The sequence below is a fragment of the Ictalurus furcatus genome, chromosome 28 (genome assembly GCF_023375685.1).
Source record: "Ictalurus furcatus strain D&B chromosome 28, Billie_1.0, whole genome shotgun sequence".
Taxonomy (NCBI): Eukaryota; Metazoa; Chordata; class Actinopteri; order Siluriformes; family Ictaluridae; genus Ictalurus; species Ictalurus furcatus.
The window spans coordinates 2,067,206-2,087,327 of NC_071282.1; the positions used below are offsets into that span (position 1 = coordinate 2,067,206).

At 39.6% G+C, this 20,122-nt stretch overlaps 2 protein-coding genes across 2 annotated transcripts; one reads left to right on the top strand and one right to left on the bottom strand.

Annotated features, from left to right (window-relative positions):
* Nucleotides 1–5,108: 5,108 nt before the first annotated feature.
* On the bottom strand, nt 5,109–9,452 carry crx (cone-rod homeobox). The gene is made up of 3 exons (XM_053617560.1): nt 9,019–9,452; nt 6,591–6,742; nt 5,109–5,666 (listed from the first exon to the last, which is right to left on the bottom strand). Exons 1-3 carry the CDS (start codon nt 9,104–9,106, stop codon nt 5,109–5,111), a joined length of 798 nt encoding a protein of 265 aa, XP_053473535.1. The 5' UTR covers nt 9,107–9,452.
* A 5,372-nt stretch (nt 9,453–14,824) lies between these two features.
* On the top strand, nt 14,825–19,884 carry kptn (kaptin (actin binding protein)). The gene is made up of 12 exons (XM_053617506.1): nt 14,825–15,286; nt 16,012–16,094; nt 16,293–16,377; nt 16,530–16,584; nt 16,785–16,863; nt 17,081–17,154; nt 17,618–17,724; nt 17,848–17,943; nt 18,057–18,129; nt 18,298–18,433; nt 18,511–18,684; nt 19,200–19,884. Exons 1-12 carry the CDS (start codon nt 15,052–15,054, stop codon nt 19,320–19,322), a joined length of 1,320 nt encoding a protein of 439 aa, XP_053473481.1. The 5' UTR covers nt 14,825–15,051; the 3' UTR covers nt 19,323–19,884.
* The last annotated feature ends 238 nt before the right edge of the window (nt 19,885–20,122 follow it).

Consider the following 20,122-nt stretch of genomic DNA (forward strand, 5'->3'; position numbering starts at 1 on the left):
TCCTTTATTACTAGTGCACTCCCATTTTAACCTCGGGAATGATTTCAGGCATGTCAGAGGAGGAGCTTTGATGAAAATGATGAAAATGTGCAGCACAGGGTTGCTTACTCTGGGGTCCAGGACTGGGGGGAAATACTGCACTCATACACTTTAACACTGCTGTTACATGTTCAGAATAGTCTGCAGTCATAAGATCTTTTGTTTTTTTGTTAGGGCCACAGTGGTATAAAATGATTATTTAGTTTATTCAGATCAACTGCTGATCACCGGTATGGAGTTTTTTCTTCTGTGAACTCCTCCTGGGTCATTCATTCCTCCAAATAACAACCCTTAATGCTTCGAAATTGAAGCATTCCAGTAGCAAGTTTGAGCATGAAGTAATTCCTTCTGTCTCTGGATTCACGTTATTGATGACAGATTCTCAGCATCTACGTCCCGCCACAGAAATCGAATTTCATCAGTTGAGACAACATTTCTCCAATCTGTTCAGTTTCAGTGAACCTGTGCTCACTGTAACCTCAGGTTCCTCTTCGTGGCTGACTGGACCGGAACCCAATGTGGTCCTCTGCCCATCTGCTGTAGCCCATCTTCCTCAAGGTTCAAAATGTTGCTGCTTTTTCTGCTCAGCACGGTTGTAAAGAGTGGTTATTTGAGTTACAGTAACGTTCCTGTCAACTCAAACCAGTCTGGCCATTTTCCTCTGACCTACCTGATCAACAAGCTGTTTCACCGGATGTTTTGTTGTTTTTCCCGCCATCGTGTGTCAAATCTACAGACAATTGTGTGTGAAAATCCCAGTTCAGCAGTTTCTGAAATGCTAAAACCATCCCTTCTGACACCAACAGCCATGCCGTGGTTACTGAAATCACTTTTTTCCCCTCCATTTTGATGTTTGATGGATTAACCAATGCTCATGACCAAATGCTCTTGATGTTCCTAATAAAATGACCAGTGAATATATATCCTCAATACACTCATCAGTCGAAAGGAACGTGCTACGGTTGCGTTCCTCATCAGTAAATCGCCTAGAGCTAGGAAAGGGTGTTGTGTACTGTACAGGATGTCGCACCAGATCCCTGCAGTACCGACGCTGTCCACCAAAGGGTGGACCTACACCTCTAACGTCATTAGTTAAAGCACCTGTTTCTCATTTGCTCAAGCTTTTCAACAAAACACTCTCACTCCGTTCAAGTCTGCGTATTGCCTTTTAAGTTTTAGCTCATATTCCGTTATTATTGCCGTGGAATTTCATGTTTTTATAGTAATGTTGATATAAAACCTGTTTGCAAAAAGACGCTCGTAGCCTAGCACCCGGACTCTACTTGCTTATAATCTGACTGAAGAATCTTATCAGGAATTTTATTTAGGAATCAGATTGACATTAGATAAAATGGTCTCCACTTGTTATGGATTAGAGTGCTATTTAGCTAGACGAACACTTTCAAACGATGCAACTCTAGAAGATTCTTGTGGCTTGGTGTCCTGTCAGTGGTTAAATGATGCTGGCCTGCAACGACCAGACATATATACGTATCTCAGAGAAGCTGAAAGAATACAAGTCTCTTGATGCTTACAACTTTGTTGTTTGTTGACACTCAAGACATAATGTAGAGCAGTTATAACACTGAGGACATTGTGGCACTGAAAGCCGAGGTGCTACCCAAACAGATGCCATAAACTCCTTTGTAAGCGGAACAATGTTAGCTAGCGAAAAATGTCTATTACTTCTCAGTAAGAATGTGACCTAGCGTTATTTAGCTAGTTTCTTGATGTATTTTAGTAATTTAGGCAAACTGCTGACCCTCGAGGTTTGTTAAAGCAATATAAAGTATTAGGCTTGTTAAATTCTTAGTTAGCAAGCCTACATTACTACGTAGCTGAGATAAAATGGCCGCCGCAAAGACGGACCAATGTTCTCAGACCAGCAATCCCTCTTGAAGCTCTTTCCAAATGGGATTGAGTTTACACGGGGTCTCGGGGGTGATTTCCAATTTTACAGGAGCTTTTATATCCATCCGGATCAGCCATGTCGGTGTGTTTCTCCATCCTCGTCTGAGAAAATAACAAACTGGATCGCCCATCGATTTCTTTCTCTATTTTTCCGTGTGAATACAACAGGTACGCACGGTTCGAGAACTTTTACAGCTCGTGCTCTTCATCAAAAGTTGCTCCGATTTTGATTTTTATAACCAAACATTTTCAGGATTAATACGGTCCAAGACCGTTTCAGACATCATTGTTAGACACATAATATCTGCATACCAGTCCTAGTCACATTGCATGGCTTTATTCAGGTCAGAACAGGATTAGAAAACTCTCATGCAGGATGGGGGCGGCGGGGGGGGGGGGGGAATGGAAAAATTTGTGCGCTGCAGTTCATGTTTTCCAACAGTGTTTAGGTATTTTTCCCGATTTGATAGATTACTTGATAGATCAGAATCCCACTATCCATTGTCTCCCAGAAGAGGATGTGTTCCCTTTTAGTTCTTGGTCCTCTCAAAATTTTGTTCCTTAGTCCATCTCAGTGAGTATGTCACCTTTGTCTTGCTTATTAGGAATCTGGATCTGGACCTGCTTTCTAAAAAGCTGCTTTTTGACCATGTCCACATGGACATTCTTGCTGTGGTTGCTGGGACTACGGTTGCTGCGATGGCTTTGGGACTGCAATTACCACATGCAGTTTTCCACTCAGGTCTCCTTTAGTGAACAGTGGACTAGTTCAACAAACAGACTTCATGTTAATACCATAATGAACTTTCTTTTACTTTCACACTATCCGTTGTTACCCAGATGAGGACGGGTTCCCTTCTGAGTCTGGTTCCTCTCAAGGTTTCTTCCTCATATCATCTTAGGGAGTTTTTCCTCACCACCGTCACCACCGGCTCGCTCAATAGGGATAAATTCACACACTTAGAATCTGTATCCTGTGTTTATATATTTCTGTAAAGCTGCTTTGAGGCAATGTCCATTGTGAAAAGCACTATACAGATAAAATTGAATTGAATTGAATTGAAGTTTTAAAAATCTATACGAATAAAAATTTAATTGAACCTTTTCTGGACTGCTAACCAGTTCTTCTTTATTCCTACCCCACATTCTCCACTCACACTGGACTCGACAGTTCTACACACTCTTCTCAAAGTCTCTTCACTTCCCTAGAGTGCGAACGTTCTGAAGAATGTTGAAGAGAAAGAATAAATGTTAGAAGCAGGACAGACGGCGATGTGGTTCAGGGGTCTTTGCTAATCCTGCCTAATTGCTTTAGGCTCGTGTCAGTTTGACGATAAGGAGATTGATGTACTCTCTGGGTCATCGACTAAAATAAACCCCCACCACCACCAACACACACACACACACATACACGGTCGCTTGGTCATGACAAACTGGTAACCAGACGGCAGGATTAAAATCTGAACACTTGAACTGTTCCTCATCTCTGAACATACGCTAATACACACAAAATTTAAACCCAGTTTGACACTGGTTTTAAATTTAAACCCAGTTCTGTGAACTGAACACCGTCCATTATGGACAATGATTTCAAATTCTGACCATGATATCCATCCATCCATTTTCTGTACCGCATATCCTACACAGGGTCATGGAGGATCCAAGAGCCTATCCCAGGGAACTCGAGGCACAAGGTAGGGGACACCCTGGACAGGGTTCCAACCCATCGCAGGGCATAATCGCACACATGTTCACATATTATGGACAATTTAGAGATGCCTACAACGCATGACTTTGGATTGGAAGGGGAGGAAACTGTAGTACCCATGGGAAACCCCTGGAAGCACTGGGCAAACATGCAAACTCAACACACAGGGCGGAGGCGGGATTTAAGCCCCCAAACCCTGGAGGTGTGAGGCAAATGTGTTAAGCACTGAGCCTCTATGCTACCCCCCTCCCCCCACCCACAGTGATATTCAGACAGAAAATTCAATCTTTTGTCGATTGATCTTCAGTAACTGCGTTATCCTGGTTGGGATGGAGAGAGATTGGGTGTGAAGCGGAAATACACCCTGAATGGGACACCAGGCAATCCATCTACCAGCAAGTTTTTGGGACGTGGGTGGAAACCAGAGAAATTATTTTCACTTTCTGAACAGTTCTGATCGCCTTTAAATGTTGTTCAGACATTCATAGCTAACAATCAAGCTAACTACAGACCACACCACATCACATGACCACTCAAATGATCTACAACCCTATTCACGATTCCCAAATGTTTGAATAACCTGAACAGTGAGGTACCAGACTTTCCTGCAAGTGTATAGTGTTTCTGGTTTCCACTTTGCTTTGCCTATAAGTTTACGAACTTGCCTTTTCCTAGTCTAGTCAGTTTGTAGATCAGTCTGATCTTGTGCCTCCCTGTGTCTGCCATGGGTCTACTTAAAAACCTGCACTCGCATCCAAACCAGCCCAAGTCTGAACCAGTCTCAGATAGCAAACTGGTTTTTCTTTTCTCTGTAGTTTCCTGTATTTATGGAATCAACTAAAAATGCTTAAATCAACACGAATGAACTGTGATATGAACTGAGATGTTATAGAATAATGGTATTGGAAACGTAAGCGAATGCCTTAAGATGAAGGGAAAATGTCCTCCAAACCAAAAAAAAGATCCACAGGAGCCACTGCAGCAACAAATCAGTTTTAATCACCACTACATAGAAGTACACTGAATGTTCTTTTTTATAATTTAACAGGTGATAAATATTAGCAAGCTAAAAGAACAACACAATCATTTATATAGTATCCTAGAAGAGGAAATAAAGCGAGTAGGAAGAAAATAGAAAGACAGAAACACGGCTGGGCAGAGACTCCACTAAGACCCGGCTCTATGATCGTGTGTGTGTGTGTGTGTGTGTGTGTGTATGTAGATATAAATTTTTGAATGTATGTGAGGTAAGTTCTTAATCATGACGATTGCTCAAGAATGTCAACCAATCACCGAAAAGCAGCTGCCATCTTTTTCAAAAATGGATGGCGCCTCGAATCAGTCCCCAAAACTCTCCCGACGACAAATTCTCAGCAACGGCAGCTTGTATCCTCTTCCCTCATGTTCCCGCCTTCCCTTTCTTTTCCTCTTCCTTCTCGTTTCCCGCTCATTACAGCACCTGGAACTTGTGATCGAGGCAGTCGATAGTGCTGAAGCCGAGCTTCCAGGCCTGCTGGTCCTTGTAGTCGAGGCAGTCGAAACCGAGCGAGGCGGAGACGCCGTAGCCCTGCGAGGCAAGCGAGGGTGACTGGCTGAGTGAGGTGCCTACAGAGGACACAGCAAGGGGCGAGAGAGCTCCCTGAGAGGTAACAGGCGACAGGTAGGGGCCACAGTCGAAGTACGGCGACGAGCCAAAGCCTGTGCCGTAGGAGGACGACACTGGCCCGTAGGTCATGGCATATGGACGCTGCATGCACGCGGTACCTGAACCACACATAGGGTCAGGGAGAGGTGACAGAGAGGCAGGGCTCCAAACGGACACAGGGGCGGACCCTAGGGTTGGAGGAGGAAGAGGAGGAGGTGAGACCACTGAGATGTTGGAGGGATCAGAGGGCATCTCGGGTGGAGGAGGAGTGGCCTTTTTCTTCGGAGGGCGAGGCTTGGGCTGGCCGCTAGACTGCTGTTGCTGCTGTTGACGGCATTTGGCGCGTCGGTTCTTGAACCAGACCTACAAGAATAAGACCGACAAAGGAAACCAGGAAGACAACTTAGAGAAGGAGGAAGTATGCGTGAAAGAATAGCGATCAAAAATAAAACGGTTAAAGTTTAAACTGTTAGAAAGAGTGTCAGTTGTGGGATGTCTCTAGATTTGTAGTCTAGATTCAGATAAATAAATATGTTTATATTACGGACACAAAAAAGAAAACATTCGCTAAAAATATAGACTTCAGTGTAAAATGAAAATCAAAGCAATAGCACCCCCTGAAGGGGCCCTCAATGGTAATACCTGCACACCTTCCGTTAACACTGAAACACAGGTCTGTGTCTCTCCGATGGACTGTATCTCAATTACACACATGTACATCTCCTGATTACATGTTTACACACCTGCACCTGAGTCTCACCTGTAGGTCTGATCTCTATCCCCTTGTGTCTTGTCCGTTCTCAGGTATGTCTCACCTTTACCGTTCAATGTCTCACATGTACTCAAAGAGATCACACCTGTGTCTCTAAATTTTAAGGGAGTATCTACTTGGAACCCTATCTAGCACCATTAAGGGGTCCCCTAGAACCTAAATGGAACTTTTTGTTTCTAAGAGTATGTGTCATTCTTGTACCTTTATAGGTCTCGGTTGTACTCAGGCAGGTTCACATATGTCACACCTGTACCTTGCAGATTCTCACCAGCACTTGGTCAGGTCATATCTCCTTCTTGCACCTTCCTTGTACAATCTGTGCTCATGTAGATCTCACGTACACCTTGCAGTGTCCTACGTGTTCCTGTGTCTCACCTGCACTCAGATAGACCTCACCTGTGCTCAGATGGATCACCAGCATGTCATTCATACTCAGTTATATTTCACCCACAGCCTGGGATAAACCAGATTTCACCTGCACATTTGTATCACACCTGTACTGATCATGGTCTCACCTGTACTCTGGACTCAGGCAGGTTGATTTTGAGTGCCACCTCCTCCCTCATGAAGATGTCTGGGTAGCGCGTCTTTGTGAACAGTGCTTCTAAAATGTCCAGCTGAGTCCGGGTGAAGGTGGTACGCTCTCTACGCTGCTTTCTCGGGGTTGCTAAAGACAGATACAGAGGCGCTGGTTTCACGATTCCCCGTCTGAATACTGAATAACATCATTTTAAAAATCCTCATTTAAAAAAAAGTCCTTGCTGGAATGAAAAACGACCTGAGTGAAATTAAATGTCCAACTGGTGTCTTGATACGTTTTCCAAACAAACAATACCTCATGCTGTTTTTCTTTTCTTTTTTTTTAAACAAATCATCCAAATGTTATTTTAAGCGCTGCATTAATTGGTAGGGAACGCTCATAACGTCACTTTTTGTCTTTCAGAGCCTAAAGTGCATTAATAATAGAACAGAGATATACTTTATATTATACTATGACTTAGCATGATTTTAGTGTTGGTTAACCCTTTACTACATGCTGTTGCCGTATGCCAACAATTCATTTATCTCCAGTTTTCTGATAGGCAATAATGCAAAACTACTATTTTACTAGTAAATGGAAAAAGCGGGCTTTAACTTTGACACTTTGTTATTTTTGACTAAATACTATACTATTTCACTATATATAGCCGACTATATGACTCTACATTCCACTGTTGCACATTGTTACCCACTAGCCCATAAAATGTTTTCAAAAAATGTATATATATATATATATATATATATATATATATATATATATATATATATATATATATATATACATATAAATGTATATATATATATATATATATTGTAATATATATATATATATATATATTACAATACCATAATTTATCTCATTCAGTCTCATTCTAAAACAGTTGAAATTAGACTAATAAATGATTATACAATCAGATTATTTTACAACATGATCATATACAATAATTTTTGAAATACTGATCTTGTTCCATCTTCGATATCATCTAAAATTGTGTCTAAAATTGTTTCCGAAAATCATGAATCGTGAATTTAGTTAGAATGTAAATAAATAAATAAATAAATAAATAAGCAAACAAATAAGCTGGGATATGCGAAGAAAAATAATTTGACAGTGCTGTAATGTGTATATGACAAATAAAGACTTCTAACAGGGTTCTATACAGGCTAAAAGAAATATTAACATGCCCCCAAAAGTAGTAGACTAACCGAGTAGTATTTCATCATTAGCAAAATATTTCAATGTAAACGCAAAGGTTGGTTCAAAACCAAAAAATATTTGAGGTGTATGTTTGTTTTTGCTTTCTTTTTTTTTTTTTTTTTGTCATTGCTTTTTTAAGTTTTGCAAATAACTATTTTTTAAGAGGAACGAAAAAAAGTCAAACAGAGAATGAAAAATTATATATATATATATATATATATATATATATATATATATATATATATATATATATATATATATATATATATACTGTATATCACTGTAGTGTAACAAGAACTAACAAACCCACATTGCCATTGTAGCTTTATTTATTTGATTTTATTTCATTTGTTTTGTTCTAAGCGGGGGCCAAAGTTTTATTCATTCATTTATTCTGTGTTTCAGCTTTATTTACTCGGGTCGAGTTTATTCCTAGTGAGCAATTCCATCTAGATTGCATCTTGTTTGATTCGAGTGAAAATATTCTGTAGATATAGATATATATATATCTACAGGTCTATTCACAAACAGACCAGTCAGCTGGACCTGGCCGTGACGCACACACTGGATTGCCGGATTTTAAACAGAATACACATGAAATATTTACAGTGAAAGTTGGAACACATAAATGACGGATTATAAAATAAAATATCCGCTGATTGGTCAACCTTTAACTGTCATAAACGACCAAATTTCCCTCTGAGACTCACACTGAGCATAATCCATTCAAATGTATAAATATTAGGTTCATGATTTAAATGTGTAATGTTTATTTAAATATGTAATATTACAATAATGTGGTTAGTTTTTTACATCTACTGACTTTTCTTAATATTTATTTATTTATTTATTTATTTAATGAAATGTCGGCCGACAGACCACAGAAGGATGAAATTATTTATAACCTGGTTGCTTATGAGTTAATGAGGGTTTTGTTTTGTTTTTAGGTGACCAACCAGTTAGGTTACAACTATAAGAAACCAATAATAAATTTTTTTCCCACATTATTATTAATAGTACAGTAATTTATAATAATTATTATAATGGGTTGCAATAATTCCTATAATTAAAAATCTGATGTATTTAGACGAAAATAGCTTTGGATAAATGGTATCATAAGACATGTAAAAGTGTACTAAAACATGTCAAATGCTATCCTATACTATACTGTATATAAAGTGTGTGTTAAAGAGCTGTTTACTGACCGGGGAAGGAGGCGGCGGTGTGCAGGAGCTCCATACCGGGAGCCGGCAGCGTTAAACCGAACTGTGACTGCTTCATATAGGACATCATGCTGACCTCCGAGAGTTCCTCTCACTAGTGCACCAGGAGAACCAAAGAACTTCTGTTCTCATCCACACACACACGCGCGCGCGCGCGCGCGCGACAGAGTTATACAACTCACTACAACTGACTGTGATGTATTAAAAAAAAAATTAGAAGAGCGCACAGACAGGAGAGCTAATCAATGAGCAGATCTCTCTCTCTCTCTCTCTCTCTCTCTCTCTCTTTATATCTCTTTTGTCTCTCTTCTCTCCCTCCCTCCCTCCTTTCATTCTCCTTCCTCTTCTCGAACTCGTTGCAATCAAATCCTTGTCCATTTTCGTTTTGCTCTTTAATGTGTCGTGTTATTGTTCACTCCATTGCATGTACTTTAAAAAAAAAACTATATTAAACTATGTTTTTTTTTAGTGCCATAAATGTCATTTACAAGCATAATAATTATTATGGCAGTTAAAGATATCTCAGGAACTGATGCTCTTGGAAAGAAGGAAAGGATCAAATTACACTTGAGTACCCTTTCTTCTGAGTGTGTAGCCTACATGGTTGACCCAGTATCAGTATCAAAACCAGGTCCTGATTCTTCCTTCTGTCATCCGACAACGCAATCATATATATAAATCAATGTCTTTAAGCCAAATACACTTAAATATAACAAATAATAATAATAATAATAACTCAAGCTTGTTATATTTAAGTGTATTTGACTTAAAGAAATTGATTTATCAACTTAAACATTTTGAGGTCCATGAACCTGTCTGGTTTTACAGTGTATTATTTATGGTGCGAGAAAGATATTTACATCTCTAGTGTCAAACATGTTTATTAGAAGTTTCAAGGAGCCAGGAACATGCTCTTCAAAGCCGTAGAAGAACTAACAGAAATCACTTCACTGTAGCATCAAAAATGTTTCTTTCATGGCATCACAAAAAAAAAAAAACAACAACATATATATATTCTGGCAGTGATGTGTTTAAACTGTTGGATTTCATGCCTCCATGAATAACTCAAATGGAGCTAATGTTTATCATAAACGTTGCTTGAAACTGACATTTTCATAGATGCCATTATTTCCCAGTTTGGATAAAACTGCTCACATTAATATACACATTATAATATAACGATAAAATGAAGGCGAATAACAACATGCTATACGTTATTTGCTTGTTTGAGTATTGTGCAATAAATTATGAATATATTTGAACTAATTTTGTCATGTTATATAATCACACAAACACATACAGAGAGAGAGAGAGAGAGAGAGAGAGAGAGAGAGAGAGAGAGAGAGAGTTGGGCTGACTTATTATGATGTGCTTTATCTCAAATAAATCTCAATAAGTCTCTTAGTACAGGATAAAGAGGGAAAACAGTCATTTCTCATCAGTGGGACAGAAAGAGGAGAAGGGGATGGACAGAGTACACGTGGGGGTGAAAAAGGTAAGTTTCAGGGTTCCAATGGGTGTGGGAAAGTGAATTTATCTTCAAAAATTCATTGAATTTTTTTAATTGGAGTGTAAAAAAAAAAACACTGGTTCTAGCTGCACAGTGCACATTCTTCTATTGAAACAAGAAGACGTGTCTCACATGATGGGCAGAAAACGGCCGAATCCATCGTGAGAAGAGATGATGGACAAAGATCAAGGAGTTCAAGTTCAAGAAGACCGAGAGAGGCCTTTCTGAGGAAAGTGGGAGGGATGGATGGATGGATGAGTAGAATAATGATGGCTATATTGATGAATGGATGTGTGGATGGATCAAGGAATGTATGGAGGGAAAAGAGGGACTGATAGATGAATGAATGGATAATGTAATAATGAATTAATAGGCCTAATGGTGCCTAGATAGATGGATAGATGAATAGATGGATTAATGGAAAAGAGGGATTGATGGATGGATGGATAAATGCAATAATGAATGAATAGGCCTAATAGTGCCTGGACAGATGGATAGATGATAGATGGATAGATGGATGGATGGATGGATGGATGGATGGATGGATTTTGATTAATGTATGTGTGTATTTGAATGATTCAGACAGCCATAATGGAAGTAGATTCAGAGATATTAGCATATTTTTACAAAAAGTTGATATAGAGCAATTCTGGACCGTGTAAAATCTTCACACCTGCTATACGTCTTATCTTCTTATCACACAGATAGTTGGCTATATAGAATGATATTTGCTGAATCAACAGTACTGCTTTGTGTTTCAAAGCTGGAACAATGCAGGTTCCTCGACAGGATCAATAAATTCAACATAAGTTTTCTTATTCGTACTACAGTTAATATTATAATGAGCAAGAATGGAAAGGTTATTAAATAGATGAAGTTACAAATATAAATCCAACAATAACAACTGAGCCTGACACTCGGCTTTGTGTTGTGCACTACAGACTTAAGAAGAACATAAGACGGTACCATTAGAACACTGAACAATGTTTCAGAACTAGACAATAACATTGTACCATTGTGTAGAACATTAGATAATAATGATGGATCATTGCTTAGAACGTTGGCCCATTGCTGAGATCATTGGACAGTAACATTAGAACATTTTTAGATGACAGGACAGTAACGTTAGACCATTGTTTAGAATATTTGACAGTACCGTTGGACCATTGTTTAGAACACTGGACAGTGTAACACAAGCATTTTTAGAACTTTGGACCATAACAGTGGAAGATTGCTTAGAACACTGGACTTTAGTATTGGACCATTGCTTAGAACATTGGACAGTAAGACTGAAGCATTTTAAAAGATTTGACAGTGACACTGGACTGCTATGTTGAAGATTGGATAGTAACATTGGAGCATTTTGGGAGATTGGACATTAATATCGGACCACTGCTTAGAAAATGGCACTGTAATATTGAACCATTATTCTCGACACTCAGCAGTAACATCGGACCATTATTCAGAACACTGGACAGTAACATTGGACCATTATTCAGAACACTGTACAGTAACATTGAAATGCCTGAAAATATGAGTTAATTAATTTAGTAATTTAGTGCAGTGAGGTTTATGATGTCTACTTAGTATTACGAAAGCATTTCTAACAAAAATAGAACATCTCTACTTTCTTTTTTTGGGGTTGTTGTATGTTATGTATGTAAATATATCTGACATATTTTTGCTGGCGTCAAAGTAAATGTAGCTGTTTTCTTGTTTCTGTGCCAAGTTTGTGGACGGGGCAGTTTTCAGGAGGATGATGTGGGTGGAGGGGACGTCCATCTGGCCACCACCAGCTAGAGAGCCACACAAGCAATTATGGAAGTGGACTATCCTTTAATCCGTGCACACACACACACACACACACACACTTGCAAAGGGATCTCGTCCACACTCTGGTCCGCACTGACACACCCAATCTCCGCAGTACGTAGCTGACAAGATAGACTAAGCAGAACAGAGTAGGACATAACAAAGTTTGGAAAAATGGGCAGATGAATTGGGGAATGGACAGGGTGAAGGAAGGTTAGATAGACAGAGAGAGAAAGAAAGAAATAGAGGAAATGATAGATGGGGGGGGGGGGGGGACACGTCATTGCTGGCACACTGCATCAGATAATCCAGATTAGGGAGCCTAAAAAGAACGGGTTTAATCTCTTGCCCAGCCAGTAATACACACACTACTGTCAGCACCAATCACTCACACACTCCTAATCCCTGAAGAAGTGCACACGCAGCCCATACATACATGCAAAACACACTTTACAACCCCCTTTCATGCACTTTTTTTTGCACACACATTTATACACACATATACATGACAACCCCAAAATATTTTACACAATTAACCCTTTTTATTTCATTTTCATATGAGCATTACTGATTGAAATGCAGCCCAGAAGCTCTTCTCATGCTGTGAAGTGAGAGGGAGTGAGAGGGAACAGCCTCCGTGGCAGATATATGATTTTCTTCTCTTTTTTTTATATTGGTGTTCTGATTAAATAACCTGAGCAAATGAAAAACACTAGAAGGGAGTAGAGTAGTGTAGAACAGAGTTAAGTAGAGTAAAGTAGAAAGGAGTGGAGGAGTGCAGAGTAGAGCAGAACAGTATACAGTAGAGTAGTTTAGAGTAGAGCAGTGTAAAGCAGTGTAGAGTACAGGAGAGTAGAATAGAGTAGAGCAGTGTAGAGTACAGTAGAGTAGAGCAGTGTAGAGTACAGGAGAGTAGAATAGAGTAGAGCAGTGTAGAGTACAGGAGAGTAGAATAGAGTAGAGCAGTGTAGAGCAGTGTAGAGTAGAGTAGAGTAGAATAGAGTAGAGCAGTGTAGAGTAGAGTAGAGAAGAGTAGAGTAGAATAGAATAGAGTAGAGCAGTGTAGAGTACAGTAGAGTAGAGTAGAGCACTGTAGAGTACAGTAGAGTACAGTAGAGTACAGTAGAGTAGAGCAGTGTAGAGTACAGGAGAGTACAGTAGAGTAGAGTAGAGCAGTGTAGAGTAGAGAAGAGTAGAGTAGAGCAGTGTAGAGTACAGTAGAGTACAATAGAGTAGAGTAGAGCAGTGCAGAGTACAGTAGAGTAGAGCAGTGTAGAGTACAGTAGAGTAGAGTAGAGCAGTGTAGAGTACAGTAGGGTAGAGCAGTGTAGAGTACAGTAGAGTAGAGCAGTGTAGAGTACAGTAGAGTACAGTAGAGCAGTGTAGAGTACAGTAAGGTAGAGCAGTGTAGAGTACAGTAGAGTAGAGTAGAGCAGTGTAGAGTACAGTAGGGTAGAGCAGTGTAGAGTACAGTAGAGTAGAGCAGTGTAGAGTACAGTAGGGTAGAGCAGTGTAGAGTACAGTACAGTAGAGCAGTGTAGAGTACAGTAGAGTAGAGCAGTGTAGAGTACAGTAGAGTAGAGTAGAATAGAGTAGAGCAGTGTAAAGTAGTGTACTCTCCTCCATTGAATATCCTCCATTTTAAAAGATAAATCTATCAGTCCAACCCCCTGCTTGAGACACTGTCAATAAATTATCATATTTATGAATATTTGACTTTATTCAGTTCATTTATTTGACAGCTTTTCGTGTGCCCCTAATAATCCTTATATAATTATTTTGCTTTTAGAAATGAACACAGACTACTATGTTGTCATTTTTTGGAACTAAAATAAGATTTGACTGGTGGATGGTGAAGTTCGCTGCAGTTTGTCCCAGGGAACCATGGGAAGAGAAACCCAATGACAGAGCGACAGCATGACCGTCCTCTAGTGGTCAAGCTCTCTCTCTCCCCCTCTCTCTCTCGCTCTCTCTCTCTCATAATGAGAAAGATACAGAAATGATCAAATTGAATCTTATTTGTTAATATTATGTTAACCCAATTGGTTTTTCACATTTAGTGTAATATATATATATATATATATATATATATATATATATATATATATATATATATATATATATATATATAGAATGTGCTTGTTTTATACAAATTATTTACCACAAACTACTTCTCATATATAATATAAAGCATGGACAATATCAATTCTCTATCAAATTGTTATTTAATAATTTAGGATAATTAATAGGCACTTAAATAGGACATGGAATTTATAGTGTGTGTAATAAAACATTACACCAGTCTAATCTATTTCAGTTAGTCACAGATTTCTGGAAAGTTTAATATGCGAAAGAAAAAGATATAGGCTACAGTGATAAATAGATAAATAAATACATAAATAAATAAATAAATAAATAGCTTTTGACTCATCCATAAAACTCGTAGGCTACTTTTAAACTCATTAAAACCTTTAAAGACGTTTTCGGCAGTCTTCGTGCATGTTCGTCGGTGATCGGCGTTGTCTGTTACGTCAGGTCATAATGAATGCATCTGATTGGTCACAAGAGCTACCTCGCATCCGATTGGTCGTATTCACTTAGCGACCTCCTCCAACCCGGATGTTTTGTGTTTTAGGAGCTCATGGAAGAAACCGGGCGTGAAATGTGAACTGAAGCAAATTTAAACGTTATTTATGATATATAGTTTGTTTGGGATCATGTTCCCTGACGCTGAAGGTTCGTGTCCGTTTGTAGAGGACAGTTTTAGTCGCTTTCCGTCACAGAGTAACATATACGGGCTGTGCCAAGCGGGAAAAGACGAGCTTCTGGCCGCTACGCTTAAGGGGAAAGTGGTTTGTTTCCGGTACCAAGACCTGCAGCAAAAAATCCGACCTGTGGCTAAAGAGGTGCAGTTCACTTACATCCCAGGTAACAACATCAACTCACCCTATTTTAAAGATATTCCGTTAAGTATGGATGTTTGTTTCCAAATAAATAAATAAATAAATAAATAAACCTTGCAATCAACTATGACTCCGATTCCCGCGGTGGGAATCGGTTCATGAATCACAAAATACTTTTGATCAATTAATAAGTACATAATACACTGATTATTACTGGGAGTATGCTTGATAAGATGCCTTAATGAAGTACTACAGTAAATATTATTTTATATATATATATATATATATATATATATATATATATATACACACACACACGTACACACACACACACATATAAATCAACTTGACATAGTCAATCACAAGCCTTTTCTTAGAATCGACTCCCTCATAAACTCAGTGTGAGTCATGTGTTGAAAGCTGTATTTTGTCCAAAAAAAATAAATGACCAGAATGTTCCTCTTAAATCAGATGTAGTCCATCAGCCAAGACTTGTTTGGTCCCTGGAAGCTCATAGCCACCAGTTTAGCACTGAGCAAGCGGCTAGGGGTGTATTAACTTTTACCTCATTCGTTTATTTTAATTCAAGTGCTTTAATGCTTTAACTACCTAGTGATTTATTTCTGTGTTTAATCACATGACTGACATGCAGACTTCAGGACGTGTGTATGTATGTATGTATGTATGTATGTGTGTGTGTGTGTGTGTGCGTGTGTGCGTGTGCGTGTGTGTACACGTTTTTCCTTATAGTCGATGCTGAGATTGTGTCTATCGATGCGTTTAACAAGTCTGCCCCTAACAGAGGCCTGGTGGTGGGAATCACCTTTATTAAGGTACACTTTAACTTGGCCCTTTTTCTGCGTTTAATTCAAGACTCAGATTAATGACCGTTTCGATCCTGCTCTAATGTTTAATCCCAGAATCTCACTCTCTAAATAGATTTCTCTCAGCAAAAGATTTTGTGCTAGTTATCAGACGGTTATGAGTTCAAATCCCCGAGTTAAATAACAATCTCTCTCTTTCTCTCTCAGGACTCGGGTGATAAAGCAACGCCGTTCCTGAATATCTACTGCGAGTACGAGCCGGGGTCAGAGTTCAACCTGGAGTCCATCGCTCGTAGGTCACACAGTCAACACATGCTTATTATTATTATTATTATTATTAGTAGTAGTAGTATCATCAACTAATTTATCAGAACTTCACTCAAGATAAGAGCATCTGCTGAATGAATGTAAATGTGAAGAGAAACGTGTTTGTGTTCCTCACAGAGAGCTGCCTGAACCTGGAGCTGCAGTTCACTCCCTTCCAGCTCTATCACACTGAGTGAGTGTACACTGTCTAATCAAGGGCACTTCACTTACCTGCTAGCCAGTGTGCGTACTTTAATGCTTATTATTACTATTAATGCTTATTAAAGTATTAGAACACTTGTTCGTTTTTCACCCGGCAGAACTAGAGCCTTAGAGTGTACTGTTTTGGTGTATTTGTTGCACAGTAAAGTGTGTGTGTGTGTGTGTGTGCAGGCTGCAGTACGAAGAAGGTCATAGAGAGACTGTGTTCCTGCTCAGTGGACATGATCAACACATACACCTCTATAAAGAAGTAGGTTGCTTACTAATGGCAGTGAAAAATTAGTTTGAAGTCTTGGTCTGTTATGTGGATTTTTGTTCTGATTTGTAGGATAATTTTTCTGTCTTATTAGTTGAATAATCTCTCTCTCTCCATCCCTCTCACTCTCCCTCTCTCTATCTCTCTCTCTCTCACACACTCTCTCTTTCTCTCTCTCTCTTTCTCTCTTTCTCTCTCGTCTGATTGGCAGAATGCTTCACTGCATCAGTTTGAGGAGCAGCCAGTAGAGCGTTTCTTCCCCGAGCTGAAGGATCTGCCCAGCAAGTGAGCGTCTGCTTCCTTTACACCTTTAATGTGCTGTGCTGTGATTTTTTATTTCCGCTCGGTTTCAGATGTGACGTGATGGTAACATCTGATGACTTCAGTCCTGTCCAAGCTGATGTCTCCTGCAAGGGATAAAATGTGTGCTCGTTGCTCCAATAAATAGTTTAAGCTTAAGGTTTATTATTGTGTGGTAATATGAAAAAATGCAAAACATAAGAGAGTTGATTGTGTGTCAGTGTGTGTGTGTGTGTGTGTATATGTATATATATATATATATAATATAATCAACTGACACACAATCACAATAATATATACTTAGACACCCCCCCCCCCCCCATTTTAGAATAATAATAAAGTCATCAAAACTCTGGAAAATCACAATTGAATCTATCTTTGTAACCCCGTCAAATGACGTATCGTCAATTGTGTGTGTGTGTGTGTGTGTGTGTGTGTGTGTTTGCAGTGTGCTGTGGATGAACGTTTTGAGTATCGACGGTGGTCGTCGGCTCACGGCATTTGGCTGTCAGAACGGCTGTGTGGGACTCGCGCTCGTCAACCAGAGAGGACCTGGTAACCCACACGTATACACACAGACACACACAAACACAATCGACATATTACCATATACACACAGAATTGGATACATTTTTATTTGTGACAGTTCACATGACTGTGTGTGTGTGTGTGTGTTAGAGATCCTCCAGAGTTGGCGTTTGCAGCAGGACAGTCCCATATCCACAGTTTTACTCTTCCCTCTGAAGGTGGCGGCCCAGAACACCAACACAGACGGTGTGTGTGTGTGATGGTCCTGTATAAGTTGGTTGTGTTTGTGGTATATTTATAAGCTCACTTTTGTGTGTGTGTGTGTGTGTGTGTGTGTGTGTGTATGTGTATGTGTACAGAAGATCAGCAGGATCATGTGATGGAGTATAACCTGTTGGTTAGCAGCACTATAGAGATGGCGGTGGTTTACAGGTGAGCCTCAGATGCCTTGTTTAACTAAAACTATTGGCACCCCATTTATTTTGAAATGTATGAACTCATCAGCTGATGATATTGATTATCATTCAGCTCTGCTTCTGAGTGTGTGTTAGGAGGTCGTTTTGTATAGTGTGAAGCTTGTGTGTGTATGTGTGTGGTCAGAGATGTAGAGCGGTGGGGTGTGAGCAGGCCGGTGTGTTTAGCGGGCAGTGATCAGTGTGACGCCGTGCTATGTGCCCTCCTTATCGACCTGGACTTTGACGGACAGCTGGAGGTGCTGCTAGGAACGTATGGACTGGTACGTACACACACTAGACACACAGTATACACACACTAGACGCACACTAGACACGTGCTGGCTTCTGTCCTCTACAGGACCTGCTCTGCTACAAATTCCAGCAGCCTACAGGCAGCACCGAAGGGCGGTTCCAGCTCATGTGGAGGCGGAGCTTCAAGAGCCCCCTGCTGTCAATCATCTACCTGGACCTGACTGGGGACGGATTGAAGGAGCTGGCCATTCTGACCATAAAAGGACTGCATATATTACAGGTCACTGTAAATTCATGAAGAAATTCACACCAATTTTTTAAAGTTAAAATAAATGTTTTTAAAAATAAAAAAATGTGCATGTTTGCCTCTCTCAATATTTATTTCTCTCTTATTTGACCTACTGATAGTTTGTTAGTATAAATGAACATTCTTTCAGCCTGAAATAGTACAATATGGTGTCCCACAAGGTTCTGTTTTAGGCTCCTCTTCTTCTTATTATTATTATTATATATTAATTGACGTCGCTTTGAAGTGATGCTAGAGAGAGAGAGGATATTTCATTTGACTTGCTTTGATTCCTCTCTCCTCGCATCTCATCCTTACATCCTTCCCTTGCATCCTAAGGGGGCGGAGCTAAGACACAAGGAAAGGAAACGGGGATGCACAAATAAGAAATGAGAAGCACCCTTAGACTTCCTTAGCATCCTGTGATTATTGACCCCTACCCCCCCAATAATGTGCCGTCTGATTTGTTCACTTATTCCTCATATTTGTTTCCCTCTCTCTCCCTACAGCACAGTCTCAGCAGCACGGCTGATCTCGTTCTGCAGCGGCTGGCCAACAGAGTGGCGAAGCTCTCCACCGCCCCTGAAATCCAGCCAATCACAAAGCAGGATACCGAACAAACTGAACAATGATCACTTCATCCTGAAAGCCTCTTGTGCGGCTTTCTTAGTGCACTACAAAGGATATGGGCAGCTATTTTGTGTTCATCACAATCGCTGCAGATTATGTGTGTTGGAACGTCAGCCGTTTTAAGAAACGTCCCAGACATTATAGAACTGGCTGTGGGACTGCGTGTTACCCGCAGTGCACTGCAGGTGGACAGTACAACACTGAAAAGTGGCTGCCATGAGTGAGCCGGTTTACAGTGTAGTGTTTAAATCGTTGTTAAATGAACTGAAATGCAACGTTAGCTATGTTCGCTACGACATATAGCCACAGGACATTGTTCTACTGTCTCTTCGCTCTCTTCTACTCATTCATCTACTAATCAAATATTAGTTTCATAGCCAATGAAACGCAGCTAGTTGGTATTAGCTGACAGTATTAACTATCTTAGTGGAGTGAAGAAAGCTTGTCCGTATGTGTGATAAACATATTTTTAAGATGTCTGAAGTGGTAATTCTTCAGTGGAACTTGTTGGATTGTGTCTTATTTATCTGCATTAAAAAGGTTTGTAAAAATCACTACGTCAAATGTGAAGAAAATGGTGTTCAATTGAAAAGTACAGTTAATGTTTGTTGTTGTTTTTTTTATAGTTACAACTGTAAAATGTTTTAGGTTTTTACTATATATGTGTTATATTTAATATTTATACTTTTGAGCTCTTTTTTCCTCGAGTGAAAATCGTTAAAAAATTTACTTCACTAGCATCTTACTATAGGAACAACATAATGGCGGTCGGTGGGTGTGTGTGTGTGGTTGGGGCGGGGCG

Coding starts and splice junctions, on each gene's coding strand:
- crx (XM_053617560.1), bottom strand. CDS start 9,106: ATGATGTCCTATATGAAGCAGTCACAGTTCGGTTTAACGCTGCCGGCT. Junction 6,743..9,018: donor CACCGCCGCCTCCTTCCCCG/GTCAGTAAACAG, acceptor ATCTGTCTTTAG/CAACCCCGAGAAAGCAGCGT. Junction 5,667..6,590: donor TGCCTGAGTCCAGAGTACAG/GTGAGACCATGA, acceptor TTATTCTTGTAG/GTCTGGTTCAAGAACCGACG.
- kptn (XM_053617506.1), top strand. CDS start 15,052: ATGATATATAGTTTGTTTGGGATCATGTTCCCTGACGCTGAAGGTTCG. Junction 16,585..16,784: donor TTCCAGCTCTATCACACTGA/GTGAGTGTACAC, acceptor GTGTGTGTGCAG/GCTGCAGTACGAAGAAGGTC. Junction 17,944..18,056: donor CCAGAACACCAACACAGACG/GTGTGTGTGTGT, acceptor GTATGTGTACAG/AAGATCAGCAGGATCATGTG.